This window comes from Ceratotherium simum, chromosome 30 (assembly GCF_057802395.1).
Source record: "Ceratotherium simum simum isolate JZ-2026a chromosome 30, ASM5780239v1, whole genome shotgun sequence".
Classification (NCBI taxonomy): domain Eukaryota; kingdom Metazoa; phylum Chordata; class Mammalia; order Perissodactyla; family Rhinocerotidae; genus Ceratotherium; species Ceratotherium simum.
In genome coordinates this window covers 34,648,790-34,668,154 of record NC_141929.1, presented here as the reverse complement: position 1 = coordinate 34,668,154, position 19,365 = coordinate 34,648,790, and the positions used below count along the sequence as shown (strand labels likewise).

Below are 19,365 nucleotides of genomic sequence, written 5' to 3'. Positions count from 1 at the left end.
GTTTCTAAAGGTTGGACTCTGAGTAGCTGAGGTTTTATTACAAAAACTAAAATATCTTGAAATCTAGCTATAAAGTCTGATTCTATACCCAGAAATTCTGGTAAAAAGGTAAATAGTAAACTTAAAGATCACCAGTCCTTTTGGTAGAGTTAGTCTTAAAAATAATGGCATTCTGTAGTTAAATATTTAGAAGGGAAAATGTTCAATATAGGGTTAACACCGTGATTGGCAGAAGTAGGCGCTTACTTGGTCTGTGTTGAGTAAATGAGTGACCTGACTGTCTAAAGGGCGGCTGTCGTGGAAAGAGTAGTAAGTGGTTGTTAGCACACCTGGGTTCCACACCCTGCTCTGCTATTGAGTTGCTGGGAAGTGATTATCCTTCCCTAGAACTCAGGACCGTCATTTTAGAAATGATAAGTTCCGTCTCAAGGTCTCTAAGGGCCTGTCCCATTCAGGCATATAGGAATTTGTTTTCCTGTTTCAAGCATTAAATACAGTTTGCTTCTCTCTAGATTTGGGCAGTTAAGTTGAGCAAGTGAGTTTAGCTTCTGGTTATTACTGTTCACACAGTGCTTGTTGATTGTGGATGTTATTCCATTATTTTTATGCTGATCACTAAGGGAATTTTTCAATATGAAAACTAAAATAAATCATTTTTAAGGTCTTATGCACAAGTACGTTTAATTATTTAATCTAAATTATTGTCTTTCCCCTGTTGTTCTGACTATCCATAGTTGCACCATCAATTTCATAGCTTTTCTGTTCTCTAATACTGCTGGAACAACGTCACATTTTGATTTAAGCATTTCATAAATAAATTATATGTGTTTTTTCTGCATGTTTTTAGATCAGCAGGTCAAAAAGTGCAAGATTGTTACTTCTATCAAATTTTTATGGAAAAAAATGAGAAAGTTGGGGTTCCTACAATTCAGCAGTTGTTAGAATGGTCTTTTATCAACAGTAACCTGAAATTTGCAGAGGTTAGTGATAATTACTTATTGTATTTTACATAAAAGTCCTTAGTATTCTTAAGACTACTCTTAAGACTACTATTAATGACTATTAAGACTACTCAGTATCTATTAATTTTATCCCACTGAGAACAGTTAGAAACACAAACTGTTAACAAAACACAAATTTAAAAATATATGGTGTTTTAAATGTGTCCTTGTAGAAATGCTTTAGAATTAAGATTGAACTTTTTGGTTTTTTGATGCCAAAGAAAATAGCAAACTGATTGGTAACTTGAAAACTTTTAAGTAGTATTTCAAGGAAAAGGAAAGGGTTTTTCTTTTACTTTTTACTGAGTGTCTTCGTGATAGTAGTAGTACATGCTTGTGGTTTATTTTTATTGTATTCATTTCTGAAGGAATGTTCTAGTAAAACCTTAACAGCCACAGTTATTTATTTGTTGAAATTTCAGGAATAGTGTCATTCAGTGACGACAGTTTCTTTATTATACTTGCAAAAATAATTTTTCCAAAACCTTTATTAAATATAAACCCAAAGTAGACTGTCACTCTAGATAGTCATCAACTTATTAGAGACCAAAGGCTGTTGACTGCTGACCTCTGAGTGTGTCTGTGTCCCTGAGGTTTTGGACTGTTTGAAGACTTGTGCCTCCACACTCCACATTCACACGTGGATCCTGTCTTAGAGGCCATCGATGTTATGGGGAAACCACCGTTTGGAGACAGCCAGGCCTGTTTTAGTTTCATTGGGAAAATTTTTTTCAGCACATTTTTTCTAAAAATATATATCTTTTTTTTAGGCACCATCTTGTCTGATTATTCAGATGCCTCGATTTGGAAAAGACTTTAAACTATTTAAAAAAATTTTTCCTTCTCTGGAATTAAATATAACAGATTTACTTGAAGACAGTAAGTATACTGCTTGACAGTAAGTATACTGTCTGATTTTTTAGTTTGTTTTTCCGAAATAGTCTGTCAGGTCATTCTCATTAATTGTGAGTAAGAGTCTAACAGGAGCCAAGTCTTCTAAAAGGCAATTCAACATCTGAAGAGCCTGGAAATGTTAAGCTAGTACTTTCAGTTCTAGGGATTTATTCTGAGAAAATAATCAGACATGCAAATAAATATTTTGTATGCAAATATGTTTATTGTTACATGATTAAGAAACTAGAAACAATCTATGTATTAACAAGAGAAGAGTAGTTAAATGAATTGTGATGTGGCTATATAACAAAACTACTGCCATTAAAATGCATGTTTTTGAAGACCAGTGTGTACGAGAGTGGTCATGACGTAATGTTAAATACAAAGGTAAGGATGCTAACACTTTCCACAAGAGGAGCTACACACACATGTGCACGTGTGCACACACATGGTTCTGTAAATATGCAGATATAAAAGTATTGGAGAAAATTCACAGTAGTATTGACCATGGTTCTCTCTTGCTAACTGAAATTGTAGATGCTTTCAGTTTTCTTCTTTATGCTTTCTTGTATCTTTGAGTTTTAATCAATAGACATTATATAATCGGGAGGAAACACCCTTAAATATATTATTTTAAAAAATTGTCGTTTGGTCAGAGAAAATGTCTTTAAAGATATCCTGAATCCAAGGAAATCCAACATAAAGTTTATGGCGATGGGAAGGGATAGACTTTTTTGAGTCCATGAACATTATCTTTTTTAAAGCTTAACTTTTCTTTTTAATCTTTTTAATGAAAGAATGCATTTTGTGAAGGCTTCTAACTCCCTCGCACCCCTGCCCTCTAGCCCCCAGGCAGTGCCGAATCTGTGGAGGCCTTGCCATGTATGAGTGCAGAGAGTGCTATGAGGATCCCGACATCTCTGCGGGGAAGATCAAGCAGTTCTGTAAGACCTGCAACACCCAAGTAAGTCTGGCTTCACTTAGTGGATGCTCTCTTATTAAATAGGAAATTATTTTTCATTGAAAACAGATTTAAGATTTTGAAAAGTTTTCAAAATCATAATTAAGTCTAAAAAATTCATAACTAAATGGCATTGTTTATGCCTCTTCTGTTTACGTGATAGACTTCTGTGAAGTACTTGGTTGCTGTTTGTAGGGTGGATTCTGTTAGAGTAAGTGGAGTTCATTCACTGGAAACGTTGTTTGGTTCATTAATGACATTCTCTTCATCCTCCGTTCTAGGTCCACCTTCATCCCAAGAGACTGAATCACAAATATAACCCAGTGTCACTTCCCAAAGATCTCCCTGACTGGGACTGGCGACACGGCTGCATTCCCTGCCAGAAGATGGAATTATTTGCTGTTCTCTGCATCGAGACAAGCCACTATGTTGCCTTTGTGAAGTACGGGAAAGACGACTCTGCCTGGCTCTTCTTTGACAGCATGGCTGATCGAGATGGTATTTTAAACACCTTTCTTCTCTGTGTGGCGCCCTGTTAGTTTGTAGTGGGACAGTTCAGAGTGGGATAGCCTGTTCTGAGTAATAAAGTACTTTGTGTGAACAGCCTTTCAGGAGAATCTTGGTGACACAGTCTTAAATCTTGAAATGCATTAACAGCCCTGCTACCAAACTGAGAAATAATATTGTTGTGGTGTGTTGACATGCATATGGCCTTTGTTAAAAAAAGTGCCAAAATTCGTATTTTAGGGCTGAGTGGCTTTATTGTCGGCTTTGTCTTTTACTTTCAGGCTCCTCTCGTTTTTTGTACAAGCCGTAGTCGCCATTTATTAAGTGCCTGTGTGCCAAGCTCTCTGAGAAGTACATTAAGTCATTATACCCAAATCCTTCCTTGCAAGAGGGGAATTATCCCTGTTTTCCTGTTATTGAGGCTGAGGTTTAAGGTGCCTGAGGTCATGTAGCTGATATTTAACGCAGTCTTTCTGACCTCAGTGCTTATGTTTTTATACTAAACCATGTTGTCTTCCCAAAGACAAAGCTAAGAAGGGGTGCAAATATCTTCTTTGGTAAAATAAGCCTATTCTGCATGTAATGTGTTTCTTCCTGAAATGGGGAATATACTATAGCTTCTGGGCCATTTTCTGGAATACTGAGTCGTTATGTAACAGATATGTGATGAGTGCGTGTGAAGTGCAGGTGCTCTAGTAGGTGTCAGGGAGGAAACGACTGTCCAGCAGCCCCACGCCTGCCTGTGTGCCGCATACAGATCAGGACCCGTCCCGGGCCAGGCTGGGAGGTGTGACCTCGCCTTCCTCTGTTCTTCTCCTATAGCCCCGTTTTTCCTTTGGCCCTTCTCTCAAGCTCCAGTCCCCCAAGGACACTCCCTTGTGGCAGCCTCTTGACCCGAGGCCCAAGCTCTCAAGCAAGGGTTCTCAGCATTTTCTCAGCTCTCAGACTCTTGAGGGGCACAGCACAGCCCCGCCTGTAGAGGCATGCCTACCTCCGTTAGATTTGCATTAACAGTGTGACTCAAAAGCGTAGGGGTTTCAGATGTTTGGAAAAGCTGTTGGGAGGCCAACGCAGAGAGCCTTTCCTGGAATCCCTAAAACCACCCCTGCAGCATCTTCATTCAGTCTAGTGATATGTAAAACAAAACCTGTGGGAGTTGCACAAATACATTTTTAAAGTTTAGGGAAGTAAAATGGTATTCATTTTACTAGATCTGCTCTGAACTGGACAGTCTCATGGTGAAGTGTACAGGGTGCTTGCGTTGGGAAGGGATGTGGGAATGTGAAGAGTTGACTGTTGTGTGCGTGTGTTTATGTAACACTCTTCCCTAGGTGAACAGAGACAGAAGTCTGGAAAGTAGGTTTTGGACTTTGCTCAGGGTGTGTGTCCTTTTACCAGTTTTATTCACTATTGGCCCTAGAATCCTTTCAGAAACCAAGAAGTGAGAAAACTGTTAAAAGTTAAAAAGAGGCTTTAGCTTCTAGAAATGAGAAGTAAAATAAGGTCTTTCAGATCCTCAAAAGTAGAAACTAAATTATAGAATTGTAGTTGCTTTGGTGGGGCAGGGCAGCACAGGGTTTAGAACTTGACTGCCCTGAATATAGCTCTCCCTCTTTCTCGTAGGTGGTCAGAACGGCTTCAACATTCCTCAAGTTACCCCGTGCCCAGAAGTAGGAGAGTACTTGAAAATGTCTCTCGAAGACCTGCATTCCTTGGACTCCAGAAGAATCCAAGGCTGTGCGCGAAGACTTCTCTGTGACGCGTACATGTGCATGTACCAGAGTCCAACAATGAGTTTGTACAAATGAGTGGGGTCATCTGGATAGGCGCAGAAACCCAGCGCAAAATTCTAACGTTGCGTTTTCCCCGAGCTGGCAGTCTTGTTCCCCGTCCATTGCCGGCAATGGATGTCTCTGTGGGGTGATCCTTCAGAAAAGGATTCCTGTGTTTAAAAACAAATTGCTTTTGTGTTACTGGAGTATTTAATAAGAAGCATTTTGCACTCTAGAAAGTATGTTTGTGTTTGTTTTTTAAGGAGTCTAAATGAAGTTATTAATACCTGAAGCTTTAAGTTAAATGCATTATGATATGATATTTTTGGAAGCATAAAATTTTAATTGTGACAGTTTAAAACCTCTTTTGGTCCATTGAGAATGTAAATAAATGCGTCTTCTTTATGGACCAAGGATATGAATCATTATTCCTTTGTAGCTAATGGTTGCCTTGAGGAAGGAATATTTTGGTTTTATTAAGAGTCTACTTTCAATCCAGTTATTAAAGTTGTACTGAGTGTGATGTGTTAATTCTTTCCTATCCAGTGCTGACTCCTGCATGTCTGCAATCTGCTGGGTTTCTGTGTTTCTGCAGTAGTGTTCAGAAAAGTACTTCAACTCCCTGAATAGTGTTGTTTTCTATTTGTTCTGGTTTTGAGATAAATGAGTGATTTTGTCATAAAACATCCATTTTTGATGTAATTTTCCTGGGGGATTAGAGTAAACAGCAGTTGAAGCTCTTCATTCATAGTAGTAACTGTCAGCTAACAGTTTTTTTGGAAGCTCTCCCTTTTGTGGAAAGGGGCACAGTAAGTTTTATTAAAGGAGCGGGGTGAGAAGTATGATGTCTTCCTACCCAAATATATGGTCCACAAGAAGATAAATTTGGTGTATAGAATTATTCATTAAAATGTCCCTGCAGAGATGTGTTGGGTATCTGAACCTCTACTATTGTGAATAGAACTGTCCAGAACTTAAGTTCATCAGTCAGTCCGTCCCCCCACTAAATTCAGTCTGATTTCACTTGAGATAATGACAGTTATGAATCTTACATGTTATTGAAATGTTAGCAGCAGCTTCATCCTCCTTCTGGTTAAATAGAAAATGGGTGTTTCCTTAGCTAATCTCCATAGTGTGTCCAGACCTCGAGTGATGTTGTAGCCTAGAAGCGTAGGTTGTAAATGTCAGTGCTGTGGCCTGTGTGTCCTCCCGGTGTTGTTCTGTGGCATTGTTGTCTTTTTGGAAACTTCTTAATCATGCAGAAAGACAGAAAAGTTGTCATATGTCTATAGCATATGACTTCATAAAACATTTAATTTAAAAAAAAAGGAAAGAATCTTTACCAACCCTGCAATTATTTTTTTTAAGGCACATTTACCCTTTGGTTCTGTCATTCCGTTTTGCAATACTTATTAGCTTCATAAATAACAATAAGGTACAAAAATTCTTTCATCTTGTAGTTTTTTCATTTTTGAAATGAAAAAGTACATACATTTTGCATGAAGTAGGGTGGTGAGATGGAGACTAGATCAAGGGGTTGGGGGTGAGGAACCCTGGGCTGTAGGGTTCCTCCAACCCTGGGCCCTGCCTCCATCACCCTCGAGGAAATGAGGGGCGTGGGATGCAAGATGCCCAAGGTCTCTTCCAGCTCTGCCCATCCACAAGTCCCGTCAGCTCTTCAGAAATGTGTCTTGAATGAATAAGTGGATGGATGAGCTCATCAGTGTGATTTTAAGAGAGGATCTAGAGGAATGATTAGGAATCTATATCTAGGTAAGACTGGATTTAACAGTTAAAGGGCAAAAGAAGAGAAGACCGTTCCTTTTCTGTAAAAATTAAAACAAGGTACAAGCTGAGGAAGGTCCGTCCTGCCAGCCTCCCCAGCTGACCCTGAAGAAGACTTGTTTGGACGCATGTGCAGTGTTGCCCGGGGTGCGCAGGCTCCTCCGTAAACTGTCTCTAAGGACATTTTCTTCAGGAGAGCTTCTCGTGTTGCCTGGGGAGGGAGCACTCAGTAAGGGGTGCAAGGGCCAGCTGTGGTCCCTGGGTCCCCCCGGGCAGTACCCCCTTGTCCCTGCTGCAGCACCGCCCCGTGTGTCAAGTGGGCACAGACGGGGCCGGGCTGTGTGGCAACAGTGCCCCATGCGCCTGTTGATTTATTTAATTTTTAACCTTAAACATTCTTTGCTATTTTCCTGTTGGCTTTTTAAATGTTTTGGTTATCTTTTTTCCACGTCCTGTCTACAGTCAAGATGGCAATATGGTAGAATTATTTATAATGTGGTTCATGATTCATAGCTACAAGTAGAAAATATAACAAGTCATGTCCCCCCACCTCCAAATAAATACACATGTGTAAGTGTGTGTGTGTGTGTGTGTGTGTGTGAATTTATAGATATAGGGGGAGAGAGAGAGAGGAGCAGCCATGTCATAGCGGAGGGGCTACATGTGTTCCGTCCCTCACTATCAGCTTTATAAAGGAGGTGACTCCACCCACAAAAGAATGTTTTGTAAGACTGGGAAAACATGTTGAAAAACCAAGAGAAATGTAACAAAACTCAAAGAAAATATAGTTGTTACAATTGCTAAGGATTATCTCCTTAGAATAGCTTAGGATTTTTATAATTCATATTTGCCAAATGTGATAGGTAAACGGCTTCTTTCTATCCCTTGGATTCATTTATTTTTTCACCTAGTTCACATAATTTGGGAACAAGGGGAAGACATGGTAATTAATCTTATGGAACTTGTATTGTCATTCAAATTCCTGTTGTCTGGACATGGCATCTTTATAAATCCAGGCGTTACTACTCCCTCAGGTGGATCTCGATACCCAGATAAATAATTTTGCCTCTGCTTGGATGACAGTAGACAAAGATGTGAGCAGTGAATACAATATTAGACCTGAGATGAGTGACTGCCAACCAGCAAGTATTTATTAGACATTTATTACCAGGAACTGTGTCAGAAGGAATATGAGACGGGGTCCCTGCCCTCGGACAGCTTGCCACCTGCTCCTAGTGACAGAAAGTCTACTAGTGGTTGCTTAGCTTGGGTGGAGGGGGCCAGGCGTGGGGAAGCTCCGGGAGGCAGCGTGGTGGAGCAGAGAGAGCAGTGGGCCGGGGGCAAGTGGCCTGGGGCTGGCCCGCCTCTGCCGCTTCTCCGTTAGCCGTAGATGACATCCTGACTTCTCTGGACTCGGTGCCCTCCTCTGTGTGACAGAGGGGTTGGAATATCAAATTCTGTGGGAAAACACCCTGTAAAATTCTGGGTCCCAAGCCGTGCCTGCTGGATCTGACTTCACGAATGGGCCTCAGGAATTTGTTAGGAGAAAGCTCCGCCAGGTGAGCCTGCTGCTGGCTGGGCTTGAAGACCACTGAACGCACTAAAAGATCTCAAGACTGTCTTTTCTTTACGTAATTGTGTGATCACATAATGTTGTTGCATCAATTACTCCACATAAACGTGGACGATCGGATATTTATCATTGTCGATCTGTGTTTACATATGAATTTATGTAAGACATGCATTTCAGTATACATACCTCAACCTGCTGTTTCCTGGAGGTGTTAGCATTCTCTGGAACACGGATAAGTCTTTAAGAGGACAGTTGATGTTACTCACCTGGACGTTTGCCTTCCGTTTCATTTCTTTAGGGGAAACAAGGCCCTGAGAACCAAAGAAATGGAAAAACAAAATTGTCATGCAAAGTTAAAGAAAAAGCTTCCATTATTTCTTAGCATCTGCTACTTTATGATGAAAATTTTAACATTCTATGAGAAGATTCTCAGCTGGGGTTACACATTCTCTTGTCATAAAGTAAAATGTCCTTGTGAAAGTAGAACTATAAGGCTTACAGTTAAAAATGAGAGCACCTTCCCTAGGGGGTGGTGATGTTAACAACACACCCATGGTTCCCCTTCAGTGGAAATAATACTTGAATTCCCCAGGACAGGCGGGGGTGGAGGAGGAGAGAGCACATTAAAATGGAAGCAGGTGTGCAGGAGAGGGTGGAGGGGAGAAGGCGGAACCCTCAAAGCGGCCGTGGCCTCTGTATGCCCCCGGGGTCGTGTGCCTGGTCAGAGACCAGGATCTTAGAGCTTGAGGCTGCCTGCGGGGAGTTAGAACTGGACTTGTCTATTTCCCTTTCAGACGCTTGATTGGAGGGTAAAGAGAGAGAACAAGACTATCTTATTCTAAATCCTGGAGCAGCCACAGGGTCTCTCTCGAGTCAGAAAGCAGTGGGGAAAAGCTACCCAGCAGATGTGGCCAAGGGCAACGAAGAAGCGGGGAAGAAAGCTAGTCCTTCCTCCTGGTCCTGGAAAACCTCAGCATTTGTAGCCGGCCACTCAAGAGTCCGTCTTGGCAGGGTGCCATCTTGTTTCACCGTATTTTAAGGCTGTCTGTCATACAGGTCGGGGGGAAGCCAGTTACGGAGGGCTCTGCCTTTCAAGCACCAAATCTTCAGATCTCATTCTCTTGCCCTTAACTGTCCGCTTTTGCTTTTTATTTTTTCTAGAGAGATTGTGTGGGAGACTCAGCTGTCCTTGGTTTTATTTTCTAAAATAAATGGCCTATAGTACTGTGGGATTTTAACTCCAGAAAGTCTTAGCATCCTGTCATAAACGTTCATTTTTTTTAAAAAATCCCATTTGAAACTTCCCCAGGAAGCCGTGGTTATTAGTAAATTGGTGTAAGGGAGCACATTTTGTACTGCATTTCCCATGTCTGGTATCTTGTTCAACATTTCTTTTTAGTTTTTTGCCTGATGAACATCCTATATTTATGAAGACATTCTTTAAAAATAACACCATATAAAATACCCCTTTACTATCAGATTGCTCTGATTTAGCCTTAATTTTGTTAAATTTTTTAGAGATGAATGAAGTGCTGCTGTGGAAAGAAATGTACTATATACTATTTCTGTATCATTAAAATTAAATTTTTATGGTTCTTTTTCCTTGATTTCTTTGGGGAAGGGTTTTGGGTTGTGGGAAAACTGGAATTGAGAACAACTTGTTAAATTTTTGCAGTGGTGCCAGGAAAGAAGGTTCCTTTAGGAAAATGCTGTACGGACACACCTGTTTCTTTGTCAAGTCTCTGCCCTCATTGTGATTGTTTTACAAACTTTTTTTTTTTTTTTTAAAGATTTTATTTATTTATTTATTTTCCCCCCAAAGCCCCAGTAGATAGTTGTATGTCATAGCTGCACATTCTTCTAGTTGCTGTATGTGGGACACGGCCTCAGCGTGGCCGGAGAAGCGGTGGGTCAGTGCGCGCCCGGATCCCAACCCGGGCCGCCAGCAGCGGAGCGCGCGCACTTAACCACTAAGCCACGGGGCCGGCCCTGTGATTGTTTTAGAAAACCTCAGACTTGCCTTGTTCTGGGAGATGTGCCAGTGGTCTCGGGGTTGCCCCCTGGCATCATGACTCTGTGTAGTTTCTTGAAGTAGCTTGGCATTTCCAAGCTCTTATCCTCATTAAAGCTCAGGTCCTCCAGTCTCTAAGCCACTCCAACCAGAAATTGTTCCTCCTGTGCGTCATTTCATCATCTCCGAACATGGGCCGAAAGCTATGTACTATAGAATAGTGTGTCCTGGTCCCCCATAGCGGCCAAGGCGGCAATTAAATGCCTTACTTTTCTGTATAATCCAGAGAAATGATTACGTGATGCTATATGGGCTTTTATATAGAAGTTTTACTTTTAGATAACTGATGTAGCAAGTCTTGCTCAGGAATTACTTGGAGTTTGTCACTTCTTTTTTTTTGATGAGGAAGATTGGCCCTGAGCTAACATCTGTGCCCATCTTCCTCCATTTTGTATGTGGGATGCCACCACAGTGTGGCTTGACAAGGAGTGTGTAGGTCCACCCCTGTGATTGAACCCACGAACCCCAGGCTGCCAAAGCAGAGCGTGCAAACTTAACCACTACGCCACTGGGCTGGCCCTTAAGTCACTTCTTATGCCAAAGTAGGAAAGCTAGAATGGTCTGTGTTGGTAATATTGGTATTAATAGCACATTCAAGAACTCTCCTGTTTCAGAAATCCACAGTGGAATGAACACATTGGTGAGAAAGAAACTATGTCATGCTAACTCCACTCTGACTTTCCCTTGGTCAGACTCAATGCATGCTTTTTCATAGATCCCGTTCTTTCTGACTCCCTGTGGGCATATTAGTGTGACAGTTACAGTAGACAAGTGAGAATGAGTCCTCGTCAGAGGAGAGCTGACCGGCTGGCAGAGGAGCCGTTGGCCCAGCGCTGAGCCTCTTTGCCTGGCCTGGCTCGCTGCTCTTTTCCTGACTCACTGAGGCACGTCGTCCCTCATTAAAACCTGAAGAACGCATGTACTGCCTGGAAGGGCCCTTCTCCATCCTGGCTGCACGTTGAATTCACGTGTGGAGACTTGAAGGATCCTAAAGCCTGTGCCCACCCAAACCTGCTGGAAGCTCTGCAGGCAGAGCCAGGCGCTTGGTATTTACAAAGCTTGGTACATCGGCCCAACGTGCAGCCAGGACTGGGGGCCACTTGTCAGGAGGAATGGGGTTTTCTGAGGGACACACAATCTACTTGTCATTCCTAGTGGAACTTTCTGCTCTGGTGAAAGACAGAGGATTGTGGACTTGGACAAGCTCCAAAGGGGAAGTAGAAAATCTGCTCTAAACCTCCTGGCCCGGGCTCTTGAGAAAGAGCCTTGGAAATATACGTTGGACGTGATCTGGAGGCAGGAGAAGAGATCTGCAAGCAGGACGAATTTCACTACTTCTGAAGAGGACTTGAAGGAAGATATCCTTAAAGGGTGTGATGAAGATGCTATTCTCTTTGTTCAGGAAATAGTCCAAAGATTGTATAAACTTAGATGTCATAAACAGGAAAGGAAAACCACCAGGTTGACGAGGTAAGAAGGTAGAGAGCTCTCAGGAAGGGACTCAGTGTTCTGGGCAGCCTTCAGCCTGGACTGTGGACCCTCAGGTCTGTGTGAGCTGCCGACTGTGGAGGACTGTTTGCAGAGCTGAATTTTATTGGAGAAGGAGTAGTTTCGGAGGTCTAATTAAAGTGATTAGGTGAGCACAGATTGAACTGGACATCATAAAAATAGAGTGATTCATCCAGCGGTGACCTTCATCACAAAAGCACAGCTGATATTTCAAGTTATGTCCACCACTTTGACCTTGCCAACTTTCCAGGAGTTTATGAAAGCTCTTAAATTTCACGCATCAAATCATCACCTTACGAATGACACCCAAGTCTTTTTACATATTGCCTTTTCCAAAGTAGTTTGAGGTTGCGCTCGGGTTTAAAGAGTTGGCGTGGAAGTTGACTTTGCCAGTGCCGCCTCCCTGAGTCCCTCTCCTCCATCCCTCCTACTTTGTGAGACATCGAATGGGACCTCTAAGGTCTAATTTTGCGGGATTTGGTGGCGGGCAGGGTCTCACCAGCCTGTGGAATAAAAGAGGTCAGGCCATGGCCCCGACGCGTGGCTTCTCAGCTGTGCATTCTAAATGGCTCACGAGAGGCCGGGCTGCTCCGTAGAGTGGCCGTGGTGGAGTGAGGGTATTGGAATCTCTATATTTTAAACAAATGTGCACTTTGCTCTTTCTGGCCATCTCGGCAAACTTTAGACTGTTTTGTTCAGACATTTCCAAACCGCGCCCTGTAGGTCGCCCCTTGTGGGTGAGATGGGCAGCAGGATGGAGACACTAAGTGCAGTTTCAGGTTTCTCTTCGGAGGTCACCTCCTCAAAGATGCCTTCACAGACCACATTAGCCCGTGATGTGTCAGCAAATGTTTAGCCACCAGCCGTCCAGGGGAAAAGAGCCCCGATCTGTCGCGTTTGCCAATTTTGTGGGGTAAATACTCTCACTGTGGCGGCCTGCTAGCTACCTGTGTGACGTCACTGAAGGTGGATTTGGGAAGAGGTGGAGGTAGGATTACACACAAGCGTTCAGCATTTCCACTGCACGGGGACGACAGAGAGAACTACCTGAGCAGAGACCAGGGGTCCGCAAACTACGGCCCGCGGGCCAGACCTAGCCCACTGCCTGTCTTTGTAAATAACATTTGTTGGAACAGTCACGTCCACGCACGCTGCCCACCTACGGCTGCTTCTGTGCTATCACGGCAGAGCCGAGCAGCTGCGACAGAAACCACGTGGCCTGCACGGCCTAAAATAGTCCCTCTCTCGTCCTTCACAGAAAAAGTCTGCTCACCTTCAGCATCGATAACCGTAAAATGTAAAATAATTCGAAAGTGAGGAGTTTTGAGTATTTATTACGCTTGTTTTAAATATAACATTTAATTAGATTTAATTATAATTTTTAAATATAACATTTAATTGTAAATTTACATAATTTACTGTACTTAAGAACTGGCTCGCACAATTCCTGAAAGGTTAACAATTGCTCTTGTGAGCTGGTGGGAGCCAACTCCGGTGGGCCACTGACCTCCCCCAAAAGGCACCTGCAGGCACTTTCCGGCCCCCATCTTCCTCCTTTTCTGCCCCAGACCTAAGGCGTATGGTGGTCTCTGCACTAGAAGCAGGGACTTGCTCTGGTTCCTTCAGTTCTCTCTCCTTAGCGCCTTGAACAGTGCCTGGCACTAAGTAGATGCTCAAATCTTGGCTGAATGAAAGAAGGAACTTTTAGGCTTTTATGCACAGAAGCCACTCCATTCACTATTGTTGATGTGGCCAGAATTAGGTCATTGTCCTCATTTCCTTTGAGAAAGCACAAGAGACCCAGCCTCTGGCTCCCCACATAATGCTTCCTCTCAGAAGTGGAGACGTCGTAGACTTCTTCACAAGGCTCCATGAGCTTGAAACGAGACTGTGTTTGTAAACTGCTCATCACAGCCTGGCACTCAGTAACCCCTCGGTAAAGGGTGGCCGCTAGGAGCAGCAGCAGTAGTTCTGGTGTTATAATCACGAACTAGAAGCACAGGTTGCAAGTCTGATCAACATGTCTCTTTCCACCTCTCTTTCCACTTCACAATCTTATTTTCAGGTCATACTCTTAAGTTTTAGACTGTTTCGTAAGATTTAAATTCTTAAGCATCTTCTCGCTCTGGAGCAGCAGCGCCATCGTGTGGCCATAATGGGTTATGGCAAGTCCCAGATCTTAACTTCCAGCTAGCTTCCAGTAGCCAAAGCAGTTCCCGTGGTTGGGAAGGAGCAGGTGATTTTCCAAACAAATGTTGCAATTCGTCAGGGCGACACACTAGACTACAAATTACACCCAGGAGGGTTTAAGCTTCCCCTGTATCATTTCAGCTGGTTAGCGGTGGACATTGCTGCTTGTGACTGTCCTCTCTCACTGGCTCTGTCCTGCCCTTTCTCTGTCTCCATCTATCTTGAGCTTTCAGCCTCCTTTTACAAGTGGTATTTAAGATGAGTGAGTGCCACCTACTGGGCAAACGCTGTAAGGTCAGATGTGAGGTCTGGGACGTTTGCAGAGGAATGAATTACAAATCTGTAGCTGCAGGGGAAGAAAGTCAGCGAGTGATAGGATCCCGAGGGGGAGCCCCTTAATTGGTGCGCGTTTCTCCCTTTATTAGAAACATTCTTCTGTGGGGAACGGGGTGCGGAAAAGACTGTCAGTGTGAGCCTGAGATCTACTGTAAAAGTTGTTGGGGTCTCGGTATGAAAATCAACCACACTCATCAATGTCTCCTCAAAAGTGGTCTGTGGAACACCGGCATGCGAGTCATCAGGGGACTTGAAGAATGCAGGCTCAGAGGCCCCACACAAAACGTAGGGAAGCAAACTCTGAGAGCCGCGGCCCTGGAATCTGCACTTTGAACACCTCCCCCTCCCCCGACCAAGTGTTTCTTACACACACTGAAGTTTGAGAACCACTGCTTTAGTCCCCGCCGCTGTGGAAAAGACTTGTTTCTTTCAGCAAAATCTAGAAAGAGTTTGCGTTTGGATTAAGGCTTGCATAAACCACTTTTTGTGCATTTGAGAGCAGGAATCTCTCACAAAGCCCTAGTTCCCACCTTCGCTCATTTCGCAGTGGGGACTAAGTGATGACAGATCCCTTGGACCTGCGCCCAGCACATCACAGGTGCTCACGTTGGTTGCTGCTCTCAGCCATTCTCTCCTGCTCCTGCCCTGCTTGGAGTGGTTCACTCTCCCTTACCGAGGCCCAACCTGCCACCACGCACGGCCTGTTCCTCCTGAGCAGGGCTCACTCTAAAGAGGGCTTGGGGCTGTGCGGGAAAGATTCCAGACCTGGAGGTCGCCGCCTTCCTGGGGGCTTCTCTCTGAGCCTCGGTATCTCCACCCCTAACACAGGGGGATCCGACCCGGGTCTCTACCGCCCTCTGACATTCAGGGGCCCTGCTGCTTTCTAAGCCCCTCTCCCCTGTTGCCCTTCAATGGTGTTTGGGTCCGGCGTGTGCACAGACCCCTCCTCAGACCCCTGACTTCCCTTGCTTTGGTTCTTCCTCAGCCCCCTGACCCTAAACAATTACACGCAAATTGGGAATCATGTGGGTGTTCAATTCACGTGTGCTTATTTTTCAAGAGCCTTAATGGCTGTATACCTTAGACCGGGCATTCTATCGCTAGGACATGATGATCGCAGGGGGCCCACGGTTAGCCATGAGACTGCAGGCAGCATTGTCTATAATGTGGCCAAACTTGACAAACGTAAACGAGCCGCACTTTGATCAATTTATGGTATAGGCTAGACTATGGAGTCCTTGACAGCCATTAAAGATCCTTCCAGAACGTCATTTGTTAATGACGTGAGCAAAGGTCCACAATATATTAGGAGAAAAAAGTGGGTAATAAAAACATGTATCAGAATAGATCTAATTTTGTTTGTAGAAAGATTTGTCTGAGGGCACTGAAAAGTTTGTTAGCAGCGACTGCACTGGTCTATGTAGGTTACAGTGACTGCAGATGACTTTTCCGGTTTTGTGTTTTCCCTTGTCAGTATCATCCACATGGAACCCTGTGGTTGACTGAATGACGGGATGTGCAGGGAGGGTGGCGGGGCAGGGCCATTTAGTGGAAGGAGATGGGGACGTGAGAAGGTTTGTGAGCGTAAATCAAACGCTGTTAGGACACTGGGGTTTGGAGGGGCAATTCTGGAGGTCACTGAGCACGAAAAAGACCCAGGCATTTCTACCGGCTTTGGAGGCAGATGACACTCATCTCCTGGCAGTCCTGGGGAGAAAAGACCACTTCTGGGAAAAGGGAAGGAAGGCTGGATGGCCGCGGAGACCAGAGGGCTTTTATGAGCCCAGGGAGGGGGGAATTGTAGCTGGGACTGGAGGGCGAGGCCGCCAGGAGTCACCACATCACAGGAAGGGTGGGCTGGCGGGGGCCTGGGGGCTGCCAGTGGCCGGATCCACACAGAAGCTGTTCCCAGACCAGGAGGACCATTCTCTGTGAGGGGGTCTTGAAGGGGCAGCATAAACCGTCAGGATCACACTGGGGAGACCGAGGCAGCCGAGCAGCCTTCAGGCGTGAGGTGGCAAAGGAAGAGGAGGACTGTGTCCCCTGTGGTTTGGTGTCAAACAGACTCGGCCGGGATCACACTCTGGACATATCTGCTCCACTCTCTGCTCGGTGGTCAATCCTTCCAGTAGCCGCCAGAAGACACTCTACACCCTTCATCCTTACCCTCTGAACACGCAGAGTGGACCCGTTCAGAGAAGCTGAGGCCAAAGGAGCTAGGGGTTTGGCTGGAGTTCGAGGCTAAGCAGACTTCTACTGCGGTGCTCTCTGAAATCTGAGCCCGCCTTTCCGGTCGGTGGGACCAGAGCAGCAGGCAACGGGTCCCTCGCGGGGGGCCATGAGCACCCAGCCCTCTGCCTGCTTCTTCCAGAGGATGGAGGGAGAGAATATGGGGAGCGCCCCCACCAAATGTCACTCCCTTCTCAGCCTCGGGTGCTGGGGGTGCTGGATGGGGGCCTCCTGACCAAGGAGCGCTGGGGAGGCGGGGAGGGAGCCGTGAGAGGCGAGGTGGTCCGGGTCAACACGAAGGGCACTGGTGGGTAGGACTGTGTGTCTTGGATGCCCAGAGCAGGGGACAGGAAGGAACACGGGACTGCACGTGCTCCTGCTGGTGGTAGGATGGCCTGGGGAGTGGGGCTGGAGGAGAAGGCACAGAGCTCTGCAGCCCTGGGGCCGACAGGCGCGAGATGTGGCTGCGCCCTGGGCGAGGCGTGTCCATCTGCTGCCTGGGTCTCAGTTTCCCTATTTGGTGACCGTCAGGCCCTGGGTTAGGTGCTTTTATATGTGCTCGCTCATTCTTATAAGAATCTTGTCCCCAGTTCCCAGATGAGGAAACTGAGCCCAGGCAGAACCGGTGGGACTTGAATTCAGGGCCACCTGGCTCCAGAGGCCTGGCGTGGACTCTAAAATGGGGGTGGGGTAGGGGGAGTTCGGCCCAAGACGGTTCCCTCGGGTCTCACTTGCTTCTGCTGTCTTTCTGGACATGCCTGCAGGGCCCTGCTCCACCCAGGTGCCCCTCCGGCAGGAAGCCCTTGGCAGGGTCACTGCTGTCCACCAGGTAAGGGCCCAGTCTGATCTGTCAGTGTGAATGGGCGTTCAGAGCCGTCCTCTGGCCCACGTGCAGAGAGCATGCCATCACCCCTGCCTGGGAGGAGTGACTGTGCCCGGCAGCGCTGCGCTGGGGTCATGTTTAGGGAACCGCAGCCCACCACAGAGCCATGGGCAGGAGCCCCGGCCTCCGACCTGTGCCAGAGTCTGGAGGATGCACTGCTGCCCGCCCAGAGCACCCTGGGCGGGTCTGCGTGGGCCTTCGGCCTGTCTCTCTTCCTGATTGGGAGGTACCCGATGTAAGGACACTTGTCTTCTGTGTAGGGCCCCAGGAATTTTACATGTCCGTACTCCCCAGACAACTCCGGGGACTTTTCCAGCACCTGGCAGGCCCCTTTTGCTCTGCCCCGTCAGGTCCCCCTGCTCCCCCCACGGATACCCACTATTTTGACTTCGGTCACCATGGACTCATTTTGCAGGTTTTGCACTTGACGTAAAGGGAGACACAGGTGCTGTGCACCAACATCGTGTCCGTGATTTTCACCCACCGGTGTCCATTAGTAGTCCTATTTCACTGCTGTGTGGTGCTCTATTCTGTGAATACACCGTGATTTGTTATTGGTTCTCCTGCTGATGGAGGTTTGGGTTGTTTCCAGCTGGGGGCTGTTATGAGAAACGCTGCTGTGAGCCTTCTGGGGCTGGTGTTTTGGTGCCCACTCAGAAGCCCTTTTCCCAGGAACACCCGGAGGCAGATCTGCTGGGTCCCAGGAGAGGCGCAGGTTTAACTTTTGTGGACACTGCTGCACCGTTTTCCAAAGAGGTTTCCAATTTGCACTCCCTCCTTTATTTTCAAACCAATGTTAAAGTAATTAAACAACGAGGCCATTGGACTAGGGAGGCTCTAATGCCACGGTGGCCTAAATCATCAACCAGAACCCAAGCCAGAGTCAGGCCCTCAAATCCAAGACAATGAAACTGAAGAACAACCAATCACAAACAGCCAACCGGGCTTTGCCAAATAAGGCGGCTGCTGCAGCTGTGACCAACCGAGTCACGTCCTTGCTTCGCCTCCCGACTTCTCCATAAAAACCTCTCCCCTAAGTCCATGGAGGCTCCTAACCACCTTTGGTTTGGCGCTGCCTGGTTCCAATCGGTGTATGCTCAGATAAACTCTTGAAAATTTTAATGCGCCTCAGTTTATCTCAACACCAGCTTCACTGAGGTATAACTTACATACAATATTTTAAGCAAGCACTTTGATTTTACTTTTGACCACTTTCTTTTTGCATTGAAGTTCAGTAACTTTGATTCGTTACCTCCAGCTCAAGGTCTGTGTGTGTGTGTGTGTGCATGTGTGTGTGTGTGTCCCCTCCGTTTCTTTTTAAAACCCACACCCAGTGCAGGAGGAGAAAAGGATCCAGGCCTTTTCTGCAGTGCCATCAGCCTCAGGGGCCTGGCTCATTGGAGCGGTGGAGATTGGGTCCAAGCCTTTATTTTAAAGCTGGAGACCCTGCAACCTACAGCCTAAGGAGGAAGGGCCTGGTGGTCTGGGCCCTTCCACTCCTGGGGGCGTTGTTTGCAGAGCAGCCCACAGGTGCTGAGCTGAGCGGGGCTGGTGCGTGGTCCTGCGCCCTGCAGGCTCTCCTCGGTGGAGATGGACCTGCTCCTGTGACGCATGCTGGGCTGTCCCTAAGTGGCAGGGGGTGGGGTGGCCCAAA

The 19,365-nt window shown here is 45.8% G+C and overlaps 1 protein-coding gene across 6 annotated transcripts in view; it reads left to right on the top strand.

Moving 5' to 3' along the window:
* The window catches only part of CYLD (CYLD lysine 63 deubiquitinase), a 75,320-nt gene extending 65,231 nt beyond the window's left edge, over nt 1-10,089 (top strand). For all 6 annotated transcript variants that reach the window (XM_087420271.1, XM_087420273.1, XM_087420274.1 and 3 more), the window contains 5 exons: nt 848-980; nt 1,772-1,880; nt 2,741-2,859; nt 3,138-3,354; nt 4,987-10,089. In XM_087420271.1, coding sequence (XP_087276397.1) covers nt 848-980; nt 1,772-1,880; nt 2,741-2,859; nt 3,138-3,354; nt 4,987-5,171 — 763 coding nt within the window. In that variant the 3' untranslated portion in view covers nt 5,172-10,089. The remainder of the gene's footprint in view (nt 1-847; nt 981-1,771; nt 1,881-2,740; nt 2,860-3,137; nt 3,355-4,986) is intronic.
* The last annotated feature ends 9,276 nt before the right edge of the window (nt 10,090-19,365 follow it).